This window comes from Eptatretus burgeri, chromosome 5 (genome assembly GCF_056783735.1).
Source record: "Eptatretus burgeri isolate ZD-2024b chromosome 5, Ebu_testis_v1, whole genome shotgun sequence".
Classification (NCBI taxonomy): domain Eukaryota; kingdom Metazoa; phylum Chordata; class Myxini; order Myxiniformes; family Myxinidae; genus Eptatretus; species Eptatretus burgeri.
In genome coordinates, this window is record NC_140965.1 from 39,168,374 (window position 1) to 39,193,373 (window position 25,000).

At 35.5% G+C, this 25,000-nt stretch overlaps 2 protein-coding genes across 4 annotated transcripts in view; both read left to right on the top strand.

Moving 5' to 3' along the window:
• Positions 1–25,000, top strand: part of LOC147026277 (pumilio homolog 1-like) — a 364,690-nt gene that overhangs the window by 79,338 nt on the left and 260,352 nt on the right. The window lies entirely within an intron of this gene.
• On the top strand, positions 254–1,674 carry LOC147026278 (uncharacterized). The gene is made up of 4 exons (XM_085881547.1): positions 254–666; positions 765–923; positions 1,172–1,229; positions 1,519–1,674. Exons 1-4 carry the CDS (start codon positions 620–622, stop codon positions 1,591–1,593), a joined length of 339 nt encoding a protein of 112 aa, XP_085737673.1. The 5' UTR covers positions 254–619; the 3' UTR covers positions 1,594–1,674.

Genomic DNA, 25,000 nt, shown 5'->3' on the forward strand with positions numbered 1-25,000 from the left:
TATTGTTTAGCTCACTCATTGAACCTATAAACATTTGTTCATTCTCAAATTCCTTCAATAGTTTAATTTTCTTTGCACAATAATCCCCATCTAAAATATTGAAAAACAAAACATTTGAATCTTTATATTTTTTAAGATACCCCTTTTGTGCCATTACGAAATGATAAACTTCTCTTAATGATCTCATCTGACCACCTCCTGAGTTGCAAATCATTTTTGTACATAAACCATGCCAGAAAAAAGTTTTGTTTCAAATGTTTTCAGTTCATGCCGTGAAAATGAGGAAGTGTTTTTTGACACGGCCGTGCTGTGTGAATGAGGAAGTGGTTTTGGACTGTCATGCTGTGAAAAAATAGGAACTATTCTGTGAGACAAGGTCTCGTGTTTATATTTTATCTCAGAACACGAACTGAAAACATTTGAATCAAAACTTTTATGGCGTGGTTTATGTCCAAAAACGATTTGCAACTCGGGCGGTGGCCAGATGAGATCATTAAGAGAAGCTTGTCATTTCCTGTGCCCACACCCAATGATTAAGCAATTTCCTCATCGTTGCTTTATAAGCGGTTCCGCCAGACAAAGTTTCTGCCAGACGGGATTTCATTTTTACAACTGAGGCATGGACGATATTTCTTCCGATGAAGCCAACAGCCCACTACAGAGTTGGTAAGTTTGTGTATGCTTTTCTCTTTGAACGATGAAGCAAATGATTATTAATTAAATCATGATAATTCTGATATATATATATATTTTTTCCCTGACAGGGCATTGGAAGAAATTGAGTTCACATATCACGACGTGGTTCATGAAATTAATACTCTTATTGAAGAGATCAATGATTTTAGAAGAGAATTGAAAGACATTTTCAATGAGTGGCATGAAGTCTTATCACGTCCTCTCATCTCGAAGGAATTAAACCAATGGTGAGACACGTGTGTGTGCCTCTCTCTCTGTCTGTCTTTCTACCTACCTCTCTCTGCTCTTATTGAAGAGGCCAATGATTTATAATGACTGGTCTCTGATCTCGAATGAATTAAACCAATGGTGAGGCACGTGTGTGTGTGTGTCTATGTGTGTGTGTATGTGTGTGTGTGTGCGTGTGTGTGTGTGTGTGTTGCTTTCCCTGTCTGTCTCTTCATCTATACCCTTGACTTATTTTTTTTTTTTTCAGCACTATCGCACAACATCAGCTGTTGAAGCAATCTTGTACAACACATGATTTTCTGGAGGTAAATATTTCTGAATTATTATTAATATCACTCGTACAACACATGATTTTCTGGAGGTAAATATTTCTGAATTATTATTAATATCACTCTCTCTTTAGAATGTCGCCTTATGTTGGTTGCATCATTAGTTTGGACGTGGTTTTGTCAGTACACTGGAATTCATTTTATTGACCTTGAAAGGATGACAGGCTCCTGGTGTGTTAATTCAGTGGTCAACGAGGCTTATTCATATTACCATGTAATTATCTTTATAGAACCTAATTATTATCCACTTTTTGTTTCAAAACAGAATATGGTGTCTGAGTTTCGAAATCACAAGGCATCTGAAGAAGATTGCTGGGAAAGATTGTACATTCTCGCATAAATGAATATTTAATATTTTCAATATTAATAAATTATATTTGTTTTGTTTACAATTACTTGATTCTGAATTACAAGAAAAGAATAAAAGGGATGTAAAGGGGGAGGGGGGTTGGGGGGGGAGGGGGGTAGGTGCGCTCTTCAATGACCCATCACCCCTCATCCCATCCCTCCCTCCCCATGTGTGTGTGTGGGGAAGGGTGGGGGGTGGGATGAGGGAGGTGGTGGGTCAAAGGTGGGGGCGCACAGGGGGATGAGGGGGGGTGGGGCTTGTGTGGGCGGGGCTTGTGTGGGCGGGGCTTCGGTGGGGGGCTTGTGTGGGTGGGGTGTGTGTGGGAGGGGCTTGTGTGGGCGGGGTGTGTGTGGGTGGGGCTTGTGTGGGTGGGGCTTGTGTGGGCGGGGGTTTATGTGGGTGGAGCTTGTGTGAGAGGGGTTTATGTGTGTGGAGTTTTTGTGTGGAGCTTGTGTAGGCAGGGCTTATGTGGGAGGGGTTTATGTGGGCAGGGTTTATATGGGCAGGGGTTTATGTGGGTGGAGCTTGTGTGGGAGGGGTGAATGTGGATGAGGCTTATGTGGATAAATGGATGGGTGGAGAGATGGGGGGATGGGTGGATGAGTGGAGCTTGTGTGGATGGGTGGATAATTTTTTAATTAAATAAACATGTTGTGTGTGTGGGGAACTAATTAACTAATCACTAATTATGTGAATATGATGAATATGGGTGGAGCTTGTGTGGGGTTTGTGTGTGTGGAGCTTGTGTGGAGTTTTTGTGTGGAGGTTGTGTGGAGCTTGTGTGGGGTTTGTGTGGCGGGGCTTCGGTGGGAGGGGCGTGTGTGGGCGGAGTCAAAAAGGGGCGGAGTCAAAAATTTCAATTTATTGGAGCTTGTGGGGGGTGTGTGGTGGGGTTTGTGTGGATTTGTGTGGGCGGGGCTTGTGTGGGCGGGGGCTTGTGTGGGTGGGAGCCAAAAAGGGGCGGAGTCAAAAAATTTCAATTTATCTTTGTCTTTTGTAATTCCTGTGAATAAAATGAACCTAAAATCTCTTCCCCTTCCAAATCATATATCTTATAAGTCCAAGGAACCGTATCTATTACATCAACAATTTTAAAAAGCTCGTTGGTCCATCTTTTCGTATAACTTTTTTCAAAATGAGATTTCCACCTATATATTCTTACGATATCACCAACTTTGAACTTAGGTTTTCTGACATTAATCTCTTTTTCATATTTTAATTTTGTAAATGTTTCTGATGGCTTCATATTTGTTGACGTGTGAATCGTGTCATTGTACTTATCCACAATATCTTGAATAAAAGATGACCATTGTTGTGAACCGAGTTGTGTGAATTTTTTATATAGTCTCTCTTTAAGGTACGATTAAAACGTTCAACAACAACTGCCTTCCTTCATTAAAGGTACTGTATAATGTAATACTGTTATTTTTTAGAAAATTCATAAATGTCTTGTTATAAAACTCCCTACCCTCATCAGTCCACAATTTTTAGGTTTTCTCTTACTTTTATTAAATATCTGTTGGAAGGCTAACATAAGAGTATTACCTGTTTTGTTTTTTAATGGTACAACCCACGCATATCTACTCCTCAAATCAATAACGGTTAAAGCATACTTGTACCCCTTATCATTATTGAGTTCAATCAAATCAGCAGACCAGATATAATCTACTTCCTTGGAATAAACTTTCCTTCTCTGAAACTTTGTGAATATTGGTTTATGTAATTCATCAGCTAATTGCTCTTCAGTCTTAATGGCATCATTAGAGCCTATAAGTTTTTTGAATTTCCAAGTCCAAGTTTCAATTTAGCACTGATCATCTTCTTCACAATGAACCGATCAACTTTTTCTCTCAAGGTTGGATTTTGTATCAGAGACAAATTATACAACATTTCTCTATCGGCTTCATGCTTTTCTTCCAACGTTGTGGTATTCCCATAATCAATATCGTGTCTCATGCACACTTCATCAACTCTATTGATAGGCTTACTCCAGGATTTAGGATTGTCTGCCTCATCTAATCTTTTATCCAAGTTTGTGCCTGGGCCACAGAAAGAATACCCTGAAGATGTAATTCCCCTGGTATTCCAGTAGTTGTAAATTTACTTCCTGATAAAAACTTTTGGATATCTCCTCCTAGTTTGTGTTGGGAGATAAATTGATTTTTTTTGAACCACACACCGAACATATACCTTTTTGTATAACCCTGTTATTTTTACTTTTAATATATGAAATATTTTTAGTATTAGTTTTCTTTTTACATTTGAGACAATAACTCATTTATTTATGAGAAAAATTCTGCAGAGTGCAAAAACCTTTTAGTTTCCAACATGCACATTTGAATCTTGATTTTTAAAACATAAAGAATCCTTAGAAATGCCTTCACTCTCTCCTCCATTTATTTAAGAAAAAAAAAAATGAAAAACTTGAATTAAAATCCATATCTTGTCGATGCCAATAGTCTTGCCGAAAAGTATTGCAAATAGACTTGTCAATTCTTTCTTTTCCTCCTCGGTGGGTTGAGTTATTTTCTGTAATACCCTTTAATCTTTTTTTAATCTCACTGGTTTCCATATTTTGATATTTATTTTGTCTCGCTCTTTCCTCCCTCTCCTCCTTCTCTCTTCTCTTTCCTCCTTCTCTTTCTTCTCCCTCTCCTCCCTCTCCTTCTCTTTCTTCTCCCTCTCCTCCCTCTCTCTCTTCTCTCTCTCTCCTCCCTCTCTCTCTTCTCTCTTCCTCCCTCTCTCTCTTCTCCCTCTCCTCCTTCTCTCTCTTCTCTTTTTCCTCCTTCTCTTTCTTCTCCCTCTTCTCCTTTTCCTCCTCTTCCCTCTCTTCTTCAACTCCTTCCTCATCCCTTACTATCCTTGAATCGCTTACACCCCATAGAATATTATACATATATTCATCAGGATTTCTTGTTATTCCTGTATCCAAAATAATTTTTTTTACAACAGGAAACCAATAAAATTTCTTTTGAATTTCTAAAAGAGCCTTACCTTTTCTTAACTTTATAATTTTTTCATTATTTAACATTCTAATTAAATCTAAAGTTGTCGGTTTATCAACATCAGCATAATGCCAATCTTTTATTGAAAATACCTCATTCTTATGTTGTAGAACATATTTATTAAAATACCGAATACCCTTTTCTTGAAGGTATGCTTGGACACAGAAATGATAATTTTCTTGAAGCCTTCTTGCTGTCATTTATGTATTAGAAATATATGTTAGAATAATATTATGGCACGAAACACCTCCCCATCTTCCCATAGTTAAATCATTTTGTATTTCCTTACTTATTATATATAATCCTGTTTTTTCTGTTTTCATGAGATAAACAAGGGCAAAACCATTATTATATTTACCCTTATTAAATTCTTTTATTTGTTGTTTACTAATCGTAGCCCCACAAAACTCATTCTCGATACCAAGTGGATAATATTCTTCCTTACGAGACTGATTTAATTGTTCCAGGTCTTCGAGGTTAATTTTAAATGACCAATTATACCCTAAATCATTCATATCATACCCCCATTGTTCTATTCTCATACAAACGATACCCTCTTCTTTATAAAAATTTATTTTAATTCGAACTGTGAATTCTGTATGACCTGGAGATAATATCAACACTTCTGTATCTTTGGAATACACAGCCGTTTTATTTAAGGATATATATTGTGATAAATCGCTTAATCTCACCAAGTCATTCGCGTCAGTCGGCTTGGATAATTTTTTAATTTATAAGCATTTTTCATGTTAATATTTTTGGTTATATTATATTTATGTCGTCTCAGCCTGTGCCTTTGTGTAATAATTTGATAAATCAATATCCAGTTCTTGAGATAAACCAAAGATAGAACCATCTTTACCAACATAAGTCATTTATATTAGATTAAAAATAATATCATAAAATTTTTATTTTTGTTGAGTTGAAATAACACATATAGGCATAATTGGCCACAACACTTGGAATTTAATTCTTGGACTTGAAATGTTTGATAAACACCATTCTGTAAGAATTTTATGACTTCAACAGGTGGTGGAAGACCAAAACTATCAAAATAATATTTGTCTTGACTATTAAAAATACAAACCCAATGAGAACCGTTCCCATTATTATCTTCTAAGTTCATAATAATATTCTTTGTATGTTTCGGCACATTTGTTAATTCATCTCTCATACAAATAACCACATTATGAATTTTTAATTTCTTACAATATTTGACAAGTTGTAAATTTGATGTTGTATTCTTTCCAAATTTTTTCCAACCACTCATCAATGCTCATTTATTTATTAGAAAGATATAATCCATTACCTCTTTTCGTTAATTTTACACCTGCTTGTGCTATAGAAGAAAGCATATCTCCAACTAACAATCTCGCTTTATCAGGCAGACCTTCAAGTTTTTCAGCAAAATCTACAATTACACCACTTCCACTAATTTGTTTCTCCAACTCTTTGTTATGTCTTTCCAATTCTTTTGAGCCTGGAGTTGAGCCTTCCTTTCGTTGGCAGTTTTCACCGCTGTTGAAATACCACCCGTCAATGCTCCAACCGCACTTAAACCAGCAAATAAAGGAATTAGAAATGGGAGAAATCCTCCACTCGTCTCTCTTATTGAATATTTTTTCAACATTGGTTTTGTCATTTTAATTTTAAGTGAGCCAGTGTCATTCAAGATTTTAACCTGTTCTCTTGTGAGAAAAACATCAATTCTTACTGCTCCTTTTCTCTGAATTGTATTAACGTTAATCGTACATAAGGCTTTTGATTTTGAACACAAGATGATAGTTTATGAAGATTGATTTGATTAACATAAACCACAGTTGGTACTTTGACACTCATTTATTTAACAAAAATTATGTGAGACTAATCATCACACCATTATCTGTATTAATCTGCAATTCTGTTTCTTCCAAAAGCAAACAATATGTATCAACTTCTTCACTCTCTCCTCTTTCAATGTATAGGGAAGTATCCACTCATTAGACTTTATAGTTTCCTTTGAGCGCTCAGGTCAAACGCATAGATTGTATACAAACTTTTAAATGCTGTCATATCCAAAATAGGTTCTTTATTTCCATTACTTTCACACACCTTTTGGTAAGACTTGTATGCTTCAGCAAAATCATTTTTTTCCCAATTAATTTCCAATCTATCTCGTGGGTAAAATGTTCCATCTAGAGAAACGCGAAGTTGTTTCACCTTAGCATTATCACTCAATGCATTATTCTTATCAGTCGCAGTATCACCATCTGGCTTTTTAAAATGATCCACAGATATCGTGGCTTTCCTTCCAGAACACCCAAATTCCACGTGTAAGTTGTTTGATTGAGTTTAACGTGTTGACATTTTTTGAGGTATGATACACTGAGTGGTTTCTTTGAGTTAAGTCTTCGATTCAACATCTCTTCTGTTTTAAGATTAGGAGTATATTCACTGATATACCAACTCATTTCCTCAATTACAAATTTATTCTGATCACCAAAAGCACTACCAACACCAAAAAGCAATCGATTTTCATTATCATTCCTTTGTAGTTGAAATCTAATTTTAAGGCCATACAGAACTTTATCATGATCACAAAATCCAAATATACCTTTAAGAGGAACTGCCACAGTAAAACTATTTTCTGCTTTTGTATCATCATTATACATTCCTTTCCTTTGAGTATACCCAGGGTCTGTGTTTGTTCCCGTTGACATATCAGGAATAAAACCTTCGACAGACCCCTTTCCCATTCTATCACTGAATGTATAGAGTGTAAATTTTATCATTTCAGATACAGCAGAGACATAATCAACCGCTTCAACTTCTTGTGTTAATATACAAACGCACACTATCAAACATTTTCCAGAAGAAATCATTTACAAGTGTAGCGTTTGTGTTATTCCCAGCCTTAGTGAATTTAAATTTACACAACAAGAAACTTTCGGAGAGATTCAAATAGGTTTGTTGATTATTTATTTCAAAACTTTTTGTACCATTCGTATTCCAGTCTGTTCCAGTTATTGCATTTACCTTGAAGTAATCTTCTTTTTTAGTGGAGTTTGAGATAATAATAGTATCATCCAAATCATAGATACTATCAATTGCTTCCATACTTGTATTTATTTAGGAAAAAAAAGATGTTAAAACTTTTGAAACCCTGATCCAAGTATTTGAATTATTTTCTGTCGTTCTTGGGGGGACAACTGAGTTTTGCCTTTCTTAATTTCTTTTATTGCTTGTAATTTATGAGATTCCTTCTGAGCATCTTTTATACTTTTACGGCACCTGCTACATTTCCCACAGCAGAAGCAGTTGAACCAATTAGATCTTTATGTTTAAGAATAGTTGAACCAATACCCATGAGAGTATCAATTATCCCATCTCCTCTAAATTAATGTCCAACACCCTTTGTCTCTTAGGTTTATAGTATCCTCTACCAAGATACATACCTTCACCCTTGTAGTATGGGGAAAGGAACATCCCATCCCCTGTAATTATTTTATATTTTCCCAACTCGTGTTTCCTCAAAATAACCATCGTATTTATTTATTGGAAAACTTCACGTAGGTGAATTCTGATGGATATAACTTCTCCATTAAAAGAAATCACACGATTATCTTCAGTCGGTTATCCTAAAATTTACTCTGTGTATGGTTTTTCCTGACACAGGTAGATAAACCAAATTTTTGGGTTCCATATTGAATTTATAACCAATTGGGGTTGAGTATGCGCTGAATGAAAATATTGTATTTGTTTTTTTCCCATCATTATAAGCACCATCAATCAAATCACAGTGAATTAACACCGAATTTATTCCTGAGGATATTTGAAATGACATTATCACTGTAAAACGTCCCATTAGTTTCAATCTTTTTTGAGGAGAAACCCAATAACTCTCTAAATGAATTATCAATTGTGAAATCAACCTTGTAGTTATTTTTAACTTTAATCGTTGATTTTGAAGTATGTTTTTGAATGTTTATAACAATATTTTTTGGTTCATCACCCTGTTCTTTCATAAGACGAGCAATTTCGAAGATATTTGAGAAATCTCATATGCTCCGGGTGAGACTTTTATCGTTTTTTCTTCACTTCACGGATTATAACTAAACTTGTCATTTTTCTCGGTTATATTAAATAAGGTATTATGTTTCCATGGACAATAAAGATGCCTCATATTCTTTTGTTGTGTCAAGTTGTAGTGGGTATGGGAATTAAGATGTGTGGTCGCTTTGTTGTGAAATTGAAACTAAGGATTGTGCTTCTCATCTTATTTAATATGAGATAAAATGTCTTTATATTGATATTTATTAATTATTTTCATGTTCATCAACTGGTCTAAAATGGCTGATGCTTCATTAAAACAATTGTTATTTCCAGCCTTCTTACTGCCTAACAACAATAACAGTCTATTAACTAATTGCAATGGGTCATTTGGAAGAAAACTAACACCTGAACCAAGGATACTTAAAGCCTGAATAATGTGTTTCTCCTTCTCATTCTTCCTACTTTTACCAGAAAGAATAACCTTATAATTTAGAGTGTTCAGCAGATCAATATATACTCTATCATCATTATTTTCCATATCCAATGGTTTATCAATATACTTTGATTCATCCCTCACAGTTGAACCTTGTCTTCCATCTTTTGTGAGAAGAAACATTAATCTTGGAGTTAGTTTAACAGGGTGTTGAGGAGAACCCAAGAACCTTAATTCATCATTAAATATCAATACCTTTTCTTGAACAAGATGAAATATTGCTGATTGTTCTGTTGGAATGAGTGCTGCTTTGGTTTTTGAATCCGCTGAATATTCATTGTTTTGAAGAGCATTCACAATATAAGCAGGGGGTCGATTAATCTCTTCCAGTTGTTGAAATAAACCTTCATCATCATATTCTAATTCTCCTAAATGCTCTAATTCTTCCTCCGTCATTTGACTGAAATCTTTTAACATTTGAAGTTTTTTAGGAGTATATTCTACCGTGGGAAATGTGGAAACATCTTTCATTTTTCCTTGGGAAGTTTTTTAAAAGTGGTTTAAAAAATTTCTCTTGTTTTCTTTCAAATGCTTCTTCGCCCGTTAGTTTCTGTCTGCGTTTCTTCTTTATGTCTTCCTGCTGTTTTACAACTTTTGAAACCAACTCTTGATGTTCCCTAAATCTTCTTGCTCTTTCTTTCGCATCCATTTATTTATTGAAAAATATCATTTAATATCTCATCTTGTTTCACAACAATATATTTATATTTTTCAGTCGTGTGTTTCATGTAATCCCCAAAATCCTTTTTACTACATAATGTAGAACAATTGTCTCCAAAAATTGTTTATATCTATTGAATTTAACTTGAATAAAATAAAAGTATTAGCATTGTTTCTGATGGAACGACGAGGAAGCTGAAAGTACGATTGACTAAGATAAATACAATTACAAGAAGAATGTCTCCCTCTTGTGTAGTAGCTGTCCATTACCGTTTGGTTTCTCTCATTAACACAATCATCAAAGATAACGAGGTTCTTTTGGATTTATCCAAATCTAGGGGAGACGGTATATCATCCGTATTATCACTCAGAATACAAGTTATCGGTTTTGATTTCTTTACATCTCTGTGTATCACAAAATAGTTGTATTATATCTTCAATGTTAAAATCATTTAGGTTTTTTTGAAGTTTAAATAAACCGATTATATCTTCTTTTTGAAGACCAGCATTAAAACCTTGTGAGAGTAGTTGATACTCTGGTTGAAAACTCGACTTTGTGAAAATTATTAAATTATCATAATCTAAAAGTTGGGAGTGAGGAGCATCTTTAAAAGTAAGCAGGTTTTTCCACATCCACTTGAACCAACTATGAGGCATCTTAATGAATTTGGGAGATTTTTATGGTTGTCAAATTTTATCTTATTTTCCCAAATAGGTAAAAATCATTCATTTATATATTTGGAAAACAGGTTATTTAATTTATTCTTGCTTTTTTTCGAAATTCTATATTTTATCCTAAGTTCAGGTTTAATTTCAAGATAATCCATTATTTTATTTATGCAATATCTTGTGTTGATATTTCCCTGAAAATCACATCCATGAATAAGATATAACAACAATCCTTTGAACATTTCTCTAATACGTTCAGTTTCTTCCTTGTAAGGAAAGGTGTGTTCTCACCCTCGTTCTTTACATTCATTTCTCGAATCAATCTTGTAAAGTAATTCATTTTTGGTGTAAATCTAAAAGAATTATTTTCCTTTTTATATTTTTGATTATCATTAATTAGAAGATAATCACAGAATATACATTGTTTATAGGCTTTTGACTCTGTGTTTAATCCCCGTCTTTCACACGCAGGACAATTCTCAAATTTGTCATATGGAGAATCATGGAATTCAAGAGGCTCAAAATCGAGTAAACTATTCATATTTATAAAGTAAAACTTTACTTAAACTGAAATTCATCTTCGATATCATCTTCGATACTTTCAGAATCATCTATACTTTCATAACTATCATTTGAACACAAACTCTCGGTGTCATAACTATCGTTTGAATGCAAACTCTCGGTATCATAATCACTCATAATCTTCAAAATCTTCAGTTGAATATTGGCTCATTTAATTAGTAGAAAAAACATTACCATCGATATCGATATACATTTTTTCATTAACAGATTCAACTGCTACATTTTTTATATTAAAGGTAATTTTAAAATGATCCTTAACTACAATTGAACGAAATGTCATTTCACCTGATATATTAACATCCTTTATTTCATCAGGATTTATATCTTTAGGGTTGTTGAAAAAAATACAAATTTCTCCTTGCATATTACAGATGGTCTTATCTTTTCTTTCTAAAGCTTCATCCATAAGGTTTTTATTTTTTGATACCTTTTCTTGTTTCATTGCTTTTTCTAGTTTTGAATATATTGCCAGAAGGAGAGGAGAAACTTTTGTTAGAGATACCTTAATTGATGTTCTTCCAGGTATACTAAAAAAGCCCTTCCACTGAAGTAAATTGAAGAACTCATCATATCCACCATAATTGTTTTTATCCAATAGTTGTTATATTTATCTTTGTTCAATTTTACATCCTTGACATATTTCTCAGCATCTTTAACAAAATGAAGAGATTGATTGAAACTTGTCTTTTGTGTCTTGAAACATTGTATTTATTAAGTGAAAAAGTTGGAGGATAAAATGGTTTTAAGCACAGATTCACCTGTAAAATAAACGAAATTTTCATCAAGAAAATTTTAGTTTAAGCACAGATTCACCTGTAAAATAAACGAAATTTTCATCAAGAAAATTTTAGTTTAAGCACAGATTCACCTGTAAAATAAACGAAATTTTCACCAAGAAAATTTTAGTTTAAGCACAGATTCACCTGTAAAATAAACGAAATTTTCATCAAGAAAATTTTAGTTTAAGCACAGATTCACCTGTAAAATAAACGAAATTTTCATCAAGAAATTTTTAGTTTAAGCAAAGTTTTATTATATAAATATGGTGAATACAACATACTGCGATGTTTGTAATCACGAATATAAACATTATAGAAAACACCTCCGAACCAACAAACACACATTTAATCTATTTCACAAAATATCCCCTCTTGAGTTGGAAAGAAAACATTGTGATACCTGCTCAAAGGATGTTTTGAAGTATAGTTATAATAGGCATCTTCAATCACAAAAACACAAGAAAAATGAGTTTAAAGTAAAGAGAGACTATTATATTGAAAACACTGATGGGGCATTTAAAGGGCATATAAAAATAAGGATTTTTCAATTTGGAGAACCCGGTCCATCATCAATAATTGAATCAATTGAAATAGTGAAACCTGATGTTGAAAAATTTATTAAAAAACATTAAAAGAAATGAAAACTTTAAAGTTTTATATGGGAGTGAAATGAATATGAAAAAGACAAGATGAAGAACAAACTCCTTATATGAGGACAGATCTTCATTTTATAACATCATTTCAAGATTTTTTGAATAGTGGGGTTTATGAAGAACTATCAAGACAAGAGGAGGATGTTGATAATACAGTGGTAGGAAGTGGATTCAATATTAAAATCATCATCTTTTAGATGTACACATTCTAAAATCAAACCCTCTTAAAGCTTCTTCTTATATTGAATTACCAAAAGAAATAAAACGAAAGAAGGCAGTTGTTAATATTAAGAATAATGATAATAAATGTTTTCTCTGGTCTGTTCTTGCTCACTTACATCCACCAAAATGTAATTCAGAAAGAGTAAAACAATATATGAAATATGAGAATACCTTGGACATTAAAGATTTTAATTTCCCAATGCCACTAACAGATATTCCTAAATTTGAGAAAAGAATAATCTTTCTATTAATGTATATGGATTAACGGATACAAACAAAGTTCAAATATTAAAAATTTCAAACAACTATAAAAATGAAGAAACACACATTGATCTTTTATATTTTAGTGTTGGAAAATAATTCACATTACACATACATCAATAATTTATCAAGATTAATCTCTTCTCAGGTATTCAGAACAGCAAACAAAATATATCCTTGTAAGCGATGTCTTAATTCATTTCATACAAAAGAACGATTAGAACAACATTCAAAATATTGTAGTAATCATAAATCAGCTGTAATTACAATGCCTAAAACCTGGTGAAAAGATTTCTTTTGAAGATTATAATAAATCTATCATGCACCCATTTGTGATATACGCTGATTTTGAATGTATCCTTAAAAAGATAAATACTGCTTCTCCTAATCCAAAAGAACCATATACAAATAAATATCAAAACATATTCCTTGTGGTTTCTGTTATTATATCAAATCATCTGTTGGAGAAAAGTATAATAAACTTGAACAGTATAGTGGAAAAAATGCTTCACAAGAGTTTGTAAAACGATTAGAAAAGGATTGTATAAGACTAAGTAAATTAATGAAAGAAACAAATGAACCGATGAAATTAACCATAGAAGAAAAATTAGAATTTAGAAAGAACAATATCTGTCATATTTGTGAGGAGGAAATTGAGGAGTCTAAAGTTAGGGATCATTGTCATCTTACTGGTAAATATAGAGGTCCCGCTCATTCCTGTTGTAATCTTAATTATAAATTACCTTCTTTTATTCCAGTCTTTCTTCACAACAGCGCCAACTATGACACACATCTATTTATAAATGAACTTTCAAAAACACCAGGGAATATTTCTGCCATAACAAACACAAGTCAAAAGTATATTTCATTTACAAAAATGATATTCACAAAACCTATAACTCGTATAAGGTTTCTTGATTCTTACAAGTTTATGGGAACACCACTAGCCAACCTCGCATCAAATCTAAGCTCCACGGGCTCTTTTCCAAATCTTAATTCATTCTTTCCAAAAGAGGAAATTCTAACTAAAGAGGAAATTCAGATTAAAGAGAGAATTCAAAGTAAAGAGGAAATTCTAATTAATGAGGAAATGAATGAAGAAATATTTACTGAAAATGAAATTCTAATTATACAGAAAATTCGAACAAAGAATGAAATTCTAACTAAAGAGGAAATTCTGATTATAGATGAAATTCTGATTAAAGAGGGAATTCTAACTAGAGAGGAAATTGAAACAAGGAATGAAATTCAAAGTAAAGAGAAAATTCTTACAAGTAAGGGAATTTATCCTTATGGTTATATGGATTCATTTATGAGATTTAAAGAAACACAACTTCCTTCAAAAGAAAGTTTCTATAATAACCTTTATGAAGAAGAGATAAGTGATAAGGAATATAAACACGCACAAGAAATTTGGAAATTATTTAAGATAAAGAACCTTGGAGAATATCATGATTTGTATCTAAAAACAGATGTTTTATTGTTAGCTGATGTGTTTGAAGCTTTTAGATCACTCTGTCATAATAAAATTGTTATGGATTAGATCCTGCCCACTATTTCACAGCTCCTGGTTTAGCTTGAGTGCAATGTTGAAAATGACAAAACAAGATATAGATTTAGTCAGTGATGTAGATATGCTTTTGATGATTGAGAAGTCTAAGAGAGGTGGAATATCACAAGTATGTTCAAAAAGATATGCTAAAGCAAATAATAAATATCTTCCAAATTATGAGAGTGAAAAAGATAGTAATTATTTGATGTACTTTGATGCTAATAATTTGTATGGATGGGCAATGTCTCAATCTCTGCCTTATGGTAAATTAGAGTGGGTGGAAGAAAAGGATTATGAAAAGGCTTTGATGAATATTGTTATTTCTTCTCAAGAGAAATTGAATGGCAAAGAAGAAGGTTATTATTTTGAAGTTGATTTGAAGTACCCGAGTGATCTTCATAATAAGCATAAAGACCTTCCTTTTGCATGTGAGAAAGAAACCCCAAAGAAAGAATGGTTCAGTGATTATCATAAAAGTTTTAATATTAAAGGCAAATCAACAGAAAAGTTATTAACAACATTCTATGATAAAGAGAATGTTTTGCATCAAAGGAACTTGAGACAATATTTATCTGCTGGGTTGAGAGGAGCTAAAATTCATAGAGTTTTAAAATTTAAACAAAGTCCTTGGATAAAAAGTATATTAAATTCAATACAGATATGAGAACAAATACAAAAGTAAAATTTGAAGGGGAATTCTATAAATTGATGAATAATGCTGTCTTTGGAAAGACAATGGAGAATGTTAGAAACAGGCAAAACAGTAGATCTGCAACATCTTGGAAGACAGATTCTAGATTGATAAATAAACCAAGTTTTGAGAGAGAAGAGGTTTTTTTCAGAGAACTTTTCTGCTATTCATATGAAAAGGAAAGTATTGTCATGGATAAACCAATTTATATTGGAACAGCAGTTCTTGATTTATCAAAGATATTGATGTATGATTATTTGTATAATGATTTAAAGAAAGAGTATGGTGAAAATGCTTCATTGTTGTATATGGACACCGATAGTTTTATTCTAGATATAAAAACTGACGATGTTTATAAGGATATGAAGAAAAACATTGGAGTATATGATACAAGTAATTTTAGTAAGAAGAGTGAGTTATTTTCAAAAGAATGAAAAGGTTATTGGTAAGTTTAAGGATGAGTTGGGTGGAAAAGTAATGAGTGAGTTTATTGGATTGAGAGCAAAGGCATATGCTTATAAGTATGGTGATCAGATTGATAAAAGGTTAAAGGGAATAAAGAAATATGTAATAAAGAAATCAATAACTTTAGAAATTATTATAATTGTTTGATGAATAAGAAAAGAAGAATATAGGAAAATGAATACAATAAGAAGTTATAAACATAAGATATATAGTGAAGAAGTAAATAAAAAGGCATTAGGAGCCTTTGATGATAAGAGATTTATTTTAGATAATGGAATAGATTGTGTTCCATATGGATATTGTATGATAGAGTGTATAAAATAGATTGTGTTCCATATGGGTATTGTATGATAGAGTGAATAGAATAGATTGTGTTCCATATGGACACAAGTTTTAACGATGGGAAGATGGGTTAGGGTTTTTATGGCTTCCGCCGCGTTTTTCACAATATATAAATGGTCGAACCAAGTATTAGTCAAACTAAAGAGTGGAGAAAATCTCAGTCTTGGTATATAAATGGAAAACATAATGAATGTGAAAAATATCAAATAAGTCTTATTGAAAAATATCTAAAACAAAGGTAAATAAAACAAATATGCGAATCAATTTAAAAACCAATAAGTTAGAGGATGTAAAGAAAATAATAAATATGTTTGAATGGACTGAAAAATTTGATGGTTATCAATTGAACAATGGAAAAATAATTTACTACAATATCAAAATGATATGCAACTCAGGAGGTGGTCAGATGAGATCATTAAGAGAAGTTTATCATTTCGTAATGGCACAATAAGTGGATCTTAAAAAATATAAAGATTCAAATGTTTTGTTTTTCAATATTTTAGATGGGGATTATTGTGCAAAGAAAATTAAACTATTGAAGGAATTTGAGAATGAACAAATGTTTATAGGTTCAATGAGTGAGCTAAACAATATGCATTGGTTATTTGATAAAGAGTGTCCCGGGGCTTAGACGTTTCAGATATTTCTTTCGAATCACCTTTAACAAATCTTTATCTTGTTGTATGGGCTATTTGAATAGAGAGCCCCTAGGTTAAAAGGGGAAATAAAAAATGACCGTTTTTACAGCCATTTTTCCTGCTGTGCAGGGGTTTGGCTTTTTCTTGAGGCAATGTTTTATGGCCGGATGCCCTTCCTGACACCAACCCTGGTCGCCTCTTACGACACACAGGGATACGGTACACCTATTCTAACCGGGGCATACACCGGGACCAGTACACTGGCACTCATTTCGCCGACCTCGGAAGGATGGCAGGCTGAGTCAACCCCCTGGTGTTAATTCAGCAGCCAACGGGATTTGAACTCAGGACCCTGGGATCCCAAGCCGCCACCCTAACAACTAAGCCAACACCAGGCTCCAGGTTAAAAGGGGAGACAAATAAATATACCTTGGGCTAAAAAGGGGATTTATTTTTTCAGGGAAAAAAAAGAAAAATTTCATGGCTGAAAATCCCCCATTCATTTACATGGGGAAAAGTGAGCCAGAACCAGTATTCTTTCCCTACTCACCGGGACCAGTACACTGGTACTCACTTCGCCGACCTCAGATGGATGACAGGCTGAGTCAACCCCCTGGTGTTAATTCAGCAGCCAACGGGGCTTGAACTCAGGACCCTGGGATCCCAAGCCACCACCCTAACCACTAAGCCAACACCAGGCTGGAGCATGTGTATATGTGGTGCATTTGAAATGAAGTCCTTACACAAATAGCTTGGCTCAACTGTACACCGATGTGGAAGTAGTGACAATGGTCAAGCTCTAGGGTCTCAGGAATGTCAGGCAATGCTTGCAAATTCATTATGAACTTTCATTACACACACGTCACCACTAGTGACAGGCTTCCCTGGGAGTTTGTTGGCCTGCCAGAGCTTTACGCCTGCTAGAACGGCATTTGATTAACTCTCCATCTCGTTAAGGCTGGCGGATGTCACGATAGCTGTGACAATTCGGCACCCGGTATGTCAGCCTTGCTCAAACATATCTAGGAGAGAAAGGAGAAAACAGCAAAATGTGAAAGCTATTCGACATCCATTAGAGAGACTCAAATTGAATCTATGCTATTTTGGCATCGAATACAGATAGATCTGGATCTATCTGACGACTTTGTACCACCTGTCTTATTTCCCCAGGCGATTCACTGTTCTTTCAGAAATGTTCATTTTATTACTAAATCCAAATTTTTTACAGCCAAGGTATTTTACCTTTTGTCAGCTGGAAATTTCATTGGTGTTTTCTTTCACTGTAATGGGAGAAAACAAATGAAGGAAGGTCTCTCGGCTGGTTCAGTGCAACAGGTCATCTCGGCTAACATTAATCTGAATCAAGGATGAGCTTACATTGCGTCGCATTGATAGCGTCTATTGTGATGTGTCCCACAGGAGGTGAGGACACGCTGTACTGGGCTAACTGGTCCAGGCTCAGCACTGTATATTGAAGAAAAGGCACATTGTTGTCAGAAGCAAATCCAAACCTGAATTTAAAGCACCCCAGCGTAATGCTTCTAAGATAATTCAAAGCACTTATTGTGTGCATATAATGCACCAAAAAATTGTCAAAGCCCTCTTCCCCCATTTTTCTGAAGCTCCATCATACTCATACAAGGGTTAGATCATGAGGTACTAACAGAGAAAGGAAATCCCACAAAAAATTCCGTAGTATTCTCTTCACGTCCATAAGAAGCTGCTGGAATCCGCATCTCACGGCTCTCCCATGGAGGTTGAATTTGGTTCTCTGGAGTGCTCCGTTTTCATTGTGAATATTTAAATAGAGGTACTTCCATCATAATATGGTCTGATAATATGTAAAGGAGGTGGAATTAAAAGTGTCACTAACTTTGTTCTGGGGAAAAAATATCATGAAATTGGATATTAAACGATCGTTAAACTCGAGGTTTTGGGGACAGTAATAATTTCTGACAAGTAATTCATTTGCATGTGAATGCCTGGAGTTGAGTTGCTCTCGTCACCATGCCCACAAGACTATAATCACCAACACTCGATCCCACCAGATTGTCATGAAGCCTGGTTTCCATGACTCCGGTTTGAAGTTGGTTTCTGTCCCTTCTTGTTCAAAAAATAGAGTATGAGACTCTATGCCTACGATGTCACTGTCCATAACTATTTACCTCGGGTGATATCCCACACCTGCACGATCTTTAAACCTAACCATCTTTTTCTTTTGAATCCCTTTACATTCCTCCCCTTTGCTCCTCCAATAGAACATATTGGAAGCCTTCCATATAATTTATAAGACAGAAAACAAAAGCATCGATTGTGGTTGATCCATATCCGTTTAGGAAGTTCACGACCAGCTTATGTTTATTACCTCCGCCCACCAAAGGTGGAAGAAGGTAATGTTTTCACCATGGTCTGCCTTGTCTGTCCGTCTGTTTGTTTGTTTGTGAGCAGGATATCTCAAAAAGTTGTAGACGGTTTAGGATGAAATTTGGTAGACACGTTGGGTGTGTGACAAGAACAAAGTGGTTAGATTTTGGTGAGGATCCGGTTACGGCTCCATATTCCTATAATTTTTTTAATGATTCTTCACCACTGAAAGATATGGCAAAAACGATATATATGTATATATATATATATATATATATATATATATATATATATATATATATATATATATATATATATATATATATATATATATATACAGCACGATATCTAAAAAAGCTACAGACAAATTCAGCAAAAACTTGGTGGACAAGTTGCGTGTATGACAAGGACGAATTGATTAAATTTTGGCGAAGATCCGAATCTGGACCCGGATCCAGGCAGAGGTATGCACTCCACTGAGTGCCCTTCTCATTATTTACCTGAATGCTTCCACAGCTCGCTAAATACATGGGGTGCTGAAGAACTTTTCAACCAAGGCAGTAACTGAGAATTTGGCCACGAAACACTAGGTCTTACACCAAAGCGTCAGCTCCAATCCGGAGGCATCGGCCTGCTAACTCTGTCAAACATACAAAGTTAACATGGTCAACATCAGTTAAACATCAAACGGAGGCACCTATCCAGATTTCAGGCTTATTTACCCTTCTTGTGAAAGTGCCTTTTATACAAAAAGGTTTTAAAAAATTCAAAACATCTAAAGAGCTTGGGACATGCACCTTGACCCCATGGCCAAAGCACACAGTCCAACAAGACTATTTTATTGGCATACACATGCCCCTCAACCCAAAGGCTGAAGCACATGATCAAGTAAACACACATCCTAACCCTGAAGGGCTAGAATGCGTGGTCATACAATTGGACCGCTCCATCGGAGTGAGTCCCGATGACTTCAACAGCATGCCATTCTGAATTCCGGCATATTTGCCCTCATTATGAAGCCAACTTTTTATATGAAGGGAGGAATTCTGAATGGAATGCATGGAATGTACTGTACCTGCCTACATGTTTCATCTACCTGTTGTTGATTCCACATTTTCCCTTTGATAGTCTTTGTTTTTATAACTCATTTTCAAACTGATCCACTCTGCTTACTTCCACTACTCTTACCTTCTCTTCCTGGTACACTATTTCAAAAACAAGTTATGCCAAGTTCCAAAAAAAAGAGAAAAAAATCCCCGTTTCTCCTCATTTATAGCTCTATTTTTCTTTATTTTCAAGCTGTTCCCCTTCGGCCTACCCCCAACCACCAATTGAAAGAATCTCATTCCACCTACTTCATCAATCCTGTTTCATATCCAAAACACCTGTCATATCCCCATGTACCCTTTTCTTCTGTAGTGTGAACATACCTGTCTTTTCGAATCGTTTCTCCTTATTAAATCTAGCTAAACCCAAGTTTCTCCTCTTTCCCGATTCTGAATTTGCTACAATACCTCCATATCTTTGTTGTAAGAAGGTAATCAAACTCCAGGATGTCGACCGAGTAAATTTATATGCAGTTATAAGTTAATTTTATTTAGTTCCATACAATGTCATTAGTCCTGAGTCGATTAACACTTGTAAACACAATCACAATGTTTATACATCCCTAAAGTCAATTAGCTTTGTTTTTTTTATAACTGCTTGGAAATTATCAGAATGCTGCAGTGAGCTATTTTAAAAATAGTACATAACCTTATATTTGCCATTTCTTTACCCAATCTTCAAAGAAAATAGACCTCACTTTCTCTTCTTTCCAGGCCCCTCACTGAGCTGGCCACCTCTGGCGGCCAATTATTGAGATAGAACAGCAAATTTTCATTCCTGGTCATGCACCAGGTCCTCTGGGCACCTCATGAGGGCAGCTGCATCGCTTAACCATCGTATGTGTATTCAGGGCAGGAATTTGTTCAGGGTGCTGGCAATAACTCTCTTCCTCTTCCTCAAAATACACCGTAGTAACTCTAAAGACTGCAGCTAATGTTTGCAGATGCAACACCAGCTTAACACGTTCATTGAAGTGATGCCCTGCTTGTGAAGCACGAGGGTGAGATTTTATAGTTGGGTCAGGGATCAAACCCAGACAGCAAAGTTCAAAGGCAAATGTACTACCTCTCTGCTATCTTACTTGCCTTTAGAATCTAAACTTTTCTGCAAATGTTGTTCTTCTCTTCTGCTGTTTTATTTACTCTGCATTTTGGTGAACCTTTGGGTTTGGTGAACTCCTTGAGGTGCGGTACTTGCTTTCACTTACTGCTACTCTTTGCCTTATACTGTGATCATCCAATTTTAAAACAATCTTTTCTTCATTCTACTGCTTGGCCAGACATCTCTCCACTCAGCTTCCACCTTACCTATTTCATATTCAGTACTCAAAATTTTACTCATTTTATCTGTATCTTTTATGTGCAATGAAAACATTAAAATAAATACTTTAGGTACTATTACCAAATCTACCATGCTACCACTATCGATTTGATCACTTACCATCTACTGTAACAGGGAAAAAAAATCTTTCCCCAACTGATTTATACCTCAATACACTCAGGGACGATTCTGCTGTATAATAATCTTAGCATTAACCCTAATAGCCCTAACCCTCGTAACCCAAATCCTAACCATAGTCTTGGGGATATATTATTGCCGAGCCCAGAGTTTACCCCAAGGTAGAAAATGCCCTGTCCAAGAATATTCCCATGGTGGAGTGTGGGCTCGTCCAGACAATACCTGGGTACAAACTAGTCAGAAGATTGGTTTTGGTTGTTCTACTGGTATCATTTCTGTCATCATTGAGCATTCATTTAAATCAGTTAGACCTATGTTTCTCTGATTTGTTACCTCTTAAATGGGGTTCTTAATGGCCAGGAAAATCGGTCTTGCTCCTGGGCAGCCATACCGGTTTTTGGTGTCTTCATTCTTCCATCTGGATCTTCCCAAGTGCAACCATTTTTTTTGCAAAGGTCCTATGTTAAGCAAAACTAAAATTCATATGAAATCCTCATTCACTTTGTGGTTATATGTGGGATATTTAACCTATATGTGCCTGGAAGCAGAAGGACTCTTACCACAACTGTGTCATCTACTGCCCATTAGCACATAGCTTAATGAAGTACGTGCTATGCTTGTTATATGGCATGTGTGTGTCTTATAACCTGTTACTCTTGGATTCCCATGCCAATGGTTAGCTTGCAGCAAATCGAATTTCAGTATGGAAGCTGCAGACAGTAAATCACACTTAACTACCAGGAAATAAAATTGACGGGCAGGTATTACTGCTCCCATTTGGGTGATCAGTGGCACTGTATAACATCACTTGGCAATCTGCCAAAGCATCACTTGTGACACTTTTTGCATCTCCAGTCGAATATTGGAAGGAGGGGTGGTTGGGAAGAGAGGAATGGGAGTGGGGTAGAGGCTGCTTTAACAAATGAAGCCAAAACGTCAAACATGCATGAGATAATGAATCACGATTTAGGTAAAATCCAAAAAATTATTTTCATTCTGTCATAAGTCTTCCAGTATGTAAAATGCCAATGATAGAAGTTGCAATGAACATTTAACCCTTTCTCGACCTGAATGTATCAAATTAATAAATGTTTAACATCACGGTTCTTTGTGAAAACGTTTATTAATTGTCATTCAATGTGACATCAGCAAAATGTTCAGATCGAGACTTTAGGCATGACCTGAAAATTACAGCGAAGCATCCCATTTGTTCCGGTCAAGACTAAGAGTTTAGGAAATAAGATTGCAGTCATGGCTATTAAGCCAGCTGAGCACAAAAAGAAATTGACCTTGACTTGCAGGAAGTTAATAGGAATCTAAAAAGTAATTGACCTAATGACATGTCAGGTTACTTTGCATCTTAAATCATTATTCAAATCTTATTACATTTTTAAAGTTATTTAAAAATACAATGCAGACCTTTCTTTCCTGCAATTTAGAGCTTCCGCTTGTTTCCGCCTCCCAGATTGGACAACACTGACATCTTACTTCCTTAATCTCATATTTCCAAGCTGCAATGACCTCATGGTTCAAATGCTTATAACTGTACTATGTCAAAGCTATCACCAACATCATATTTTCTGGCCTACATTTGTAGTCTGACATTATTAATGTAAACCGATAGAAGATACGTGTCCTGATACATGGACTATAAATTAAAACATCACACAAACATCTAGGGACACCAATATGTCAAAATATTGTCCACTCAACTCCTTCCTCATTCTTCAAAAAGGACTGGATATGGAAAGGACAAAAACAAAACTGGAAACATCACAATTTGGCCATTTTTATCAGTATTCTTAAAACATTTTACTGCAGATCATCACATTAAAAAACAAATGCTCTGTCCATATCCTTCCCTTACCAGTTCAAATGGAGTGAAGTCGATGGTATGCCATCGCAAATCCCCACGCTTCCCATCTCAAGTAAAGTTGAAAGATGGCAAAAAAGTTCCACCAGGAATGACCCAATATCAAATTTTTAGTTTGAAAAAATCTCCTGTTTTGACCCCTGTAACTCCAAGTCCTCAACCCCTGATGAGGCATGAACTGGAGGTCAAAACTCCCCCCCACCAAAAAAAAAACGATACCTATTTCATGTGTCCCCCAAATTCGATTGCAGATGCAAAGTTTCATTTTAAAAATGTTTTAAAATGTGCCCATTATTCCATCCAAAGCCCCAGGGAGCAGGACCAAAAATGATACTGCTATCACACCTTCTTGCCAAGTAGTGATCATAACTACCAAGTTTGATGAATTTGTGCACAACCATTTGGAGGTAGATAGTGTGATGGATGGACAGACAGACAGAACTGATTATAATATTGAAATATTCTCCTGTGTTTTTTTTCTTCTTCTAAAGCGTGGTTATAAAAATTCGTCCAAGGCCCTTTTTTTTTTTTTTTTTTTTTTTTTTTTTTTTTTTTGTATACCTTGGTCGAGGCTCGTATGAGAGCTAACACACAACTCACAGCAAGGAGGCATGAGACAAGAGGGGTGGGAGTGGAAGGGACAAAACATTGGGGAACAGACACAGGTGAACTGTGGAAGGGAGAGGGATGGGGATGGGACGGGGAACATGGCGAGGAGAAGATGGACATTACAGGGACTTTCAGGAAGGAAAGCAGGAGAATTGAAGGAAGTGGGCTTGGGTGGATTATCGGGGGTAGAAAAGATCGAGGATTTGGATGGGGGAAGATAAGAGGTGGTGGTGAACAGCTGTTTTGAAAGCCTGGAGGGAAGAATGGGAAAGAATAGAGTGAGGAAGTTTATTCCAAAGGTGGGAAAAAGAGGAATGAAAGAGTGAAGATGAGCAGTGATTCGTGATTTTGGTAGTTTTACCACAAGGGGGTTGTTGGCGGCCCTTGAGCGCCCTGTGGAAATGTGGTTGGGACAAATCGCAGAGAGAGCAGGGAGGGCGAGGGTGGGGAGGAGGCGGTAGAAGACAGAAAGACCACCGACCAACCTGCGGTGATTGAGTGAGAGGCCCAAAGACTCAGCTTCATTGCGGGAGATGCCGATGATCTTAAAAGCCCTGGTTTCGACAGCGTGAAGTCGAGAAAGGTGGGAGGCAGGAGCACCAGCCCAGAGGGGAGAGCAGTACTCCATCAGGCTACGGACAAAAGCTTTGTAAGTAGTCAGAGGAGCTCAAGAGGGCCGAGGAAGGACTTTGCACGACGGAGGATTCCCAGTCGGCGACTGGCTTTTGAGGCGAGGTTGGAAATGTGACTTTCCCAGGAAAGGTCATGGCAGATAGTGAGACCCAGAAGCTTGAAAGAAAAGACTTCTTCCAGAGGATTGTTGAGAAAGTGGATGGGGGGGTTTTGTAAACGGTCCTTTCGAAGAGACATAGTGAGAGTGTGAGATTTGTGTGGATTGAAAGACATGTTCCACGTGTTGGACCAGTTTGTGATTTTATCCAGA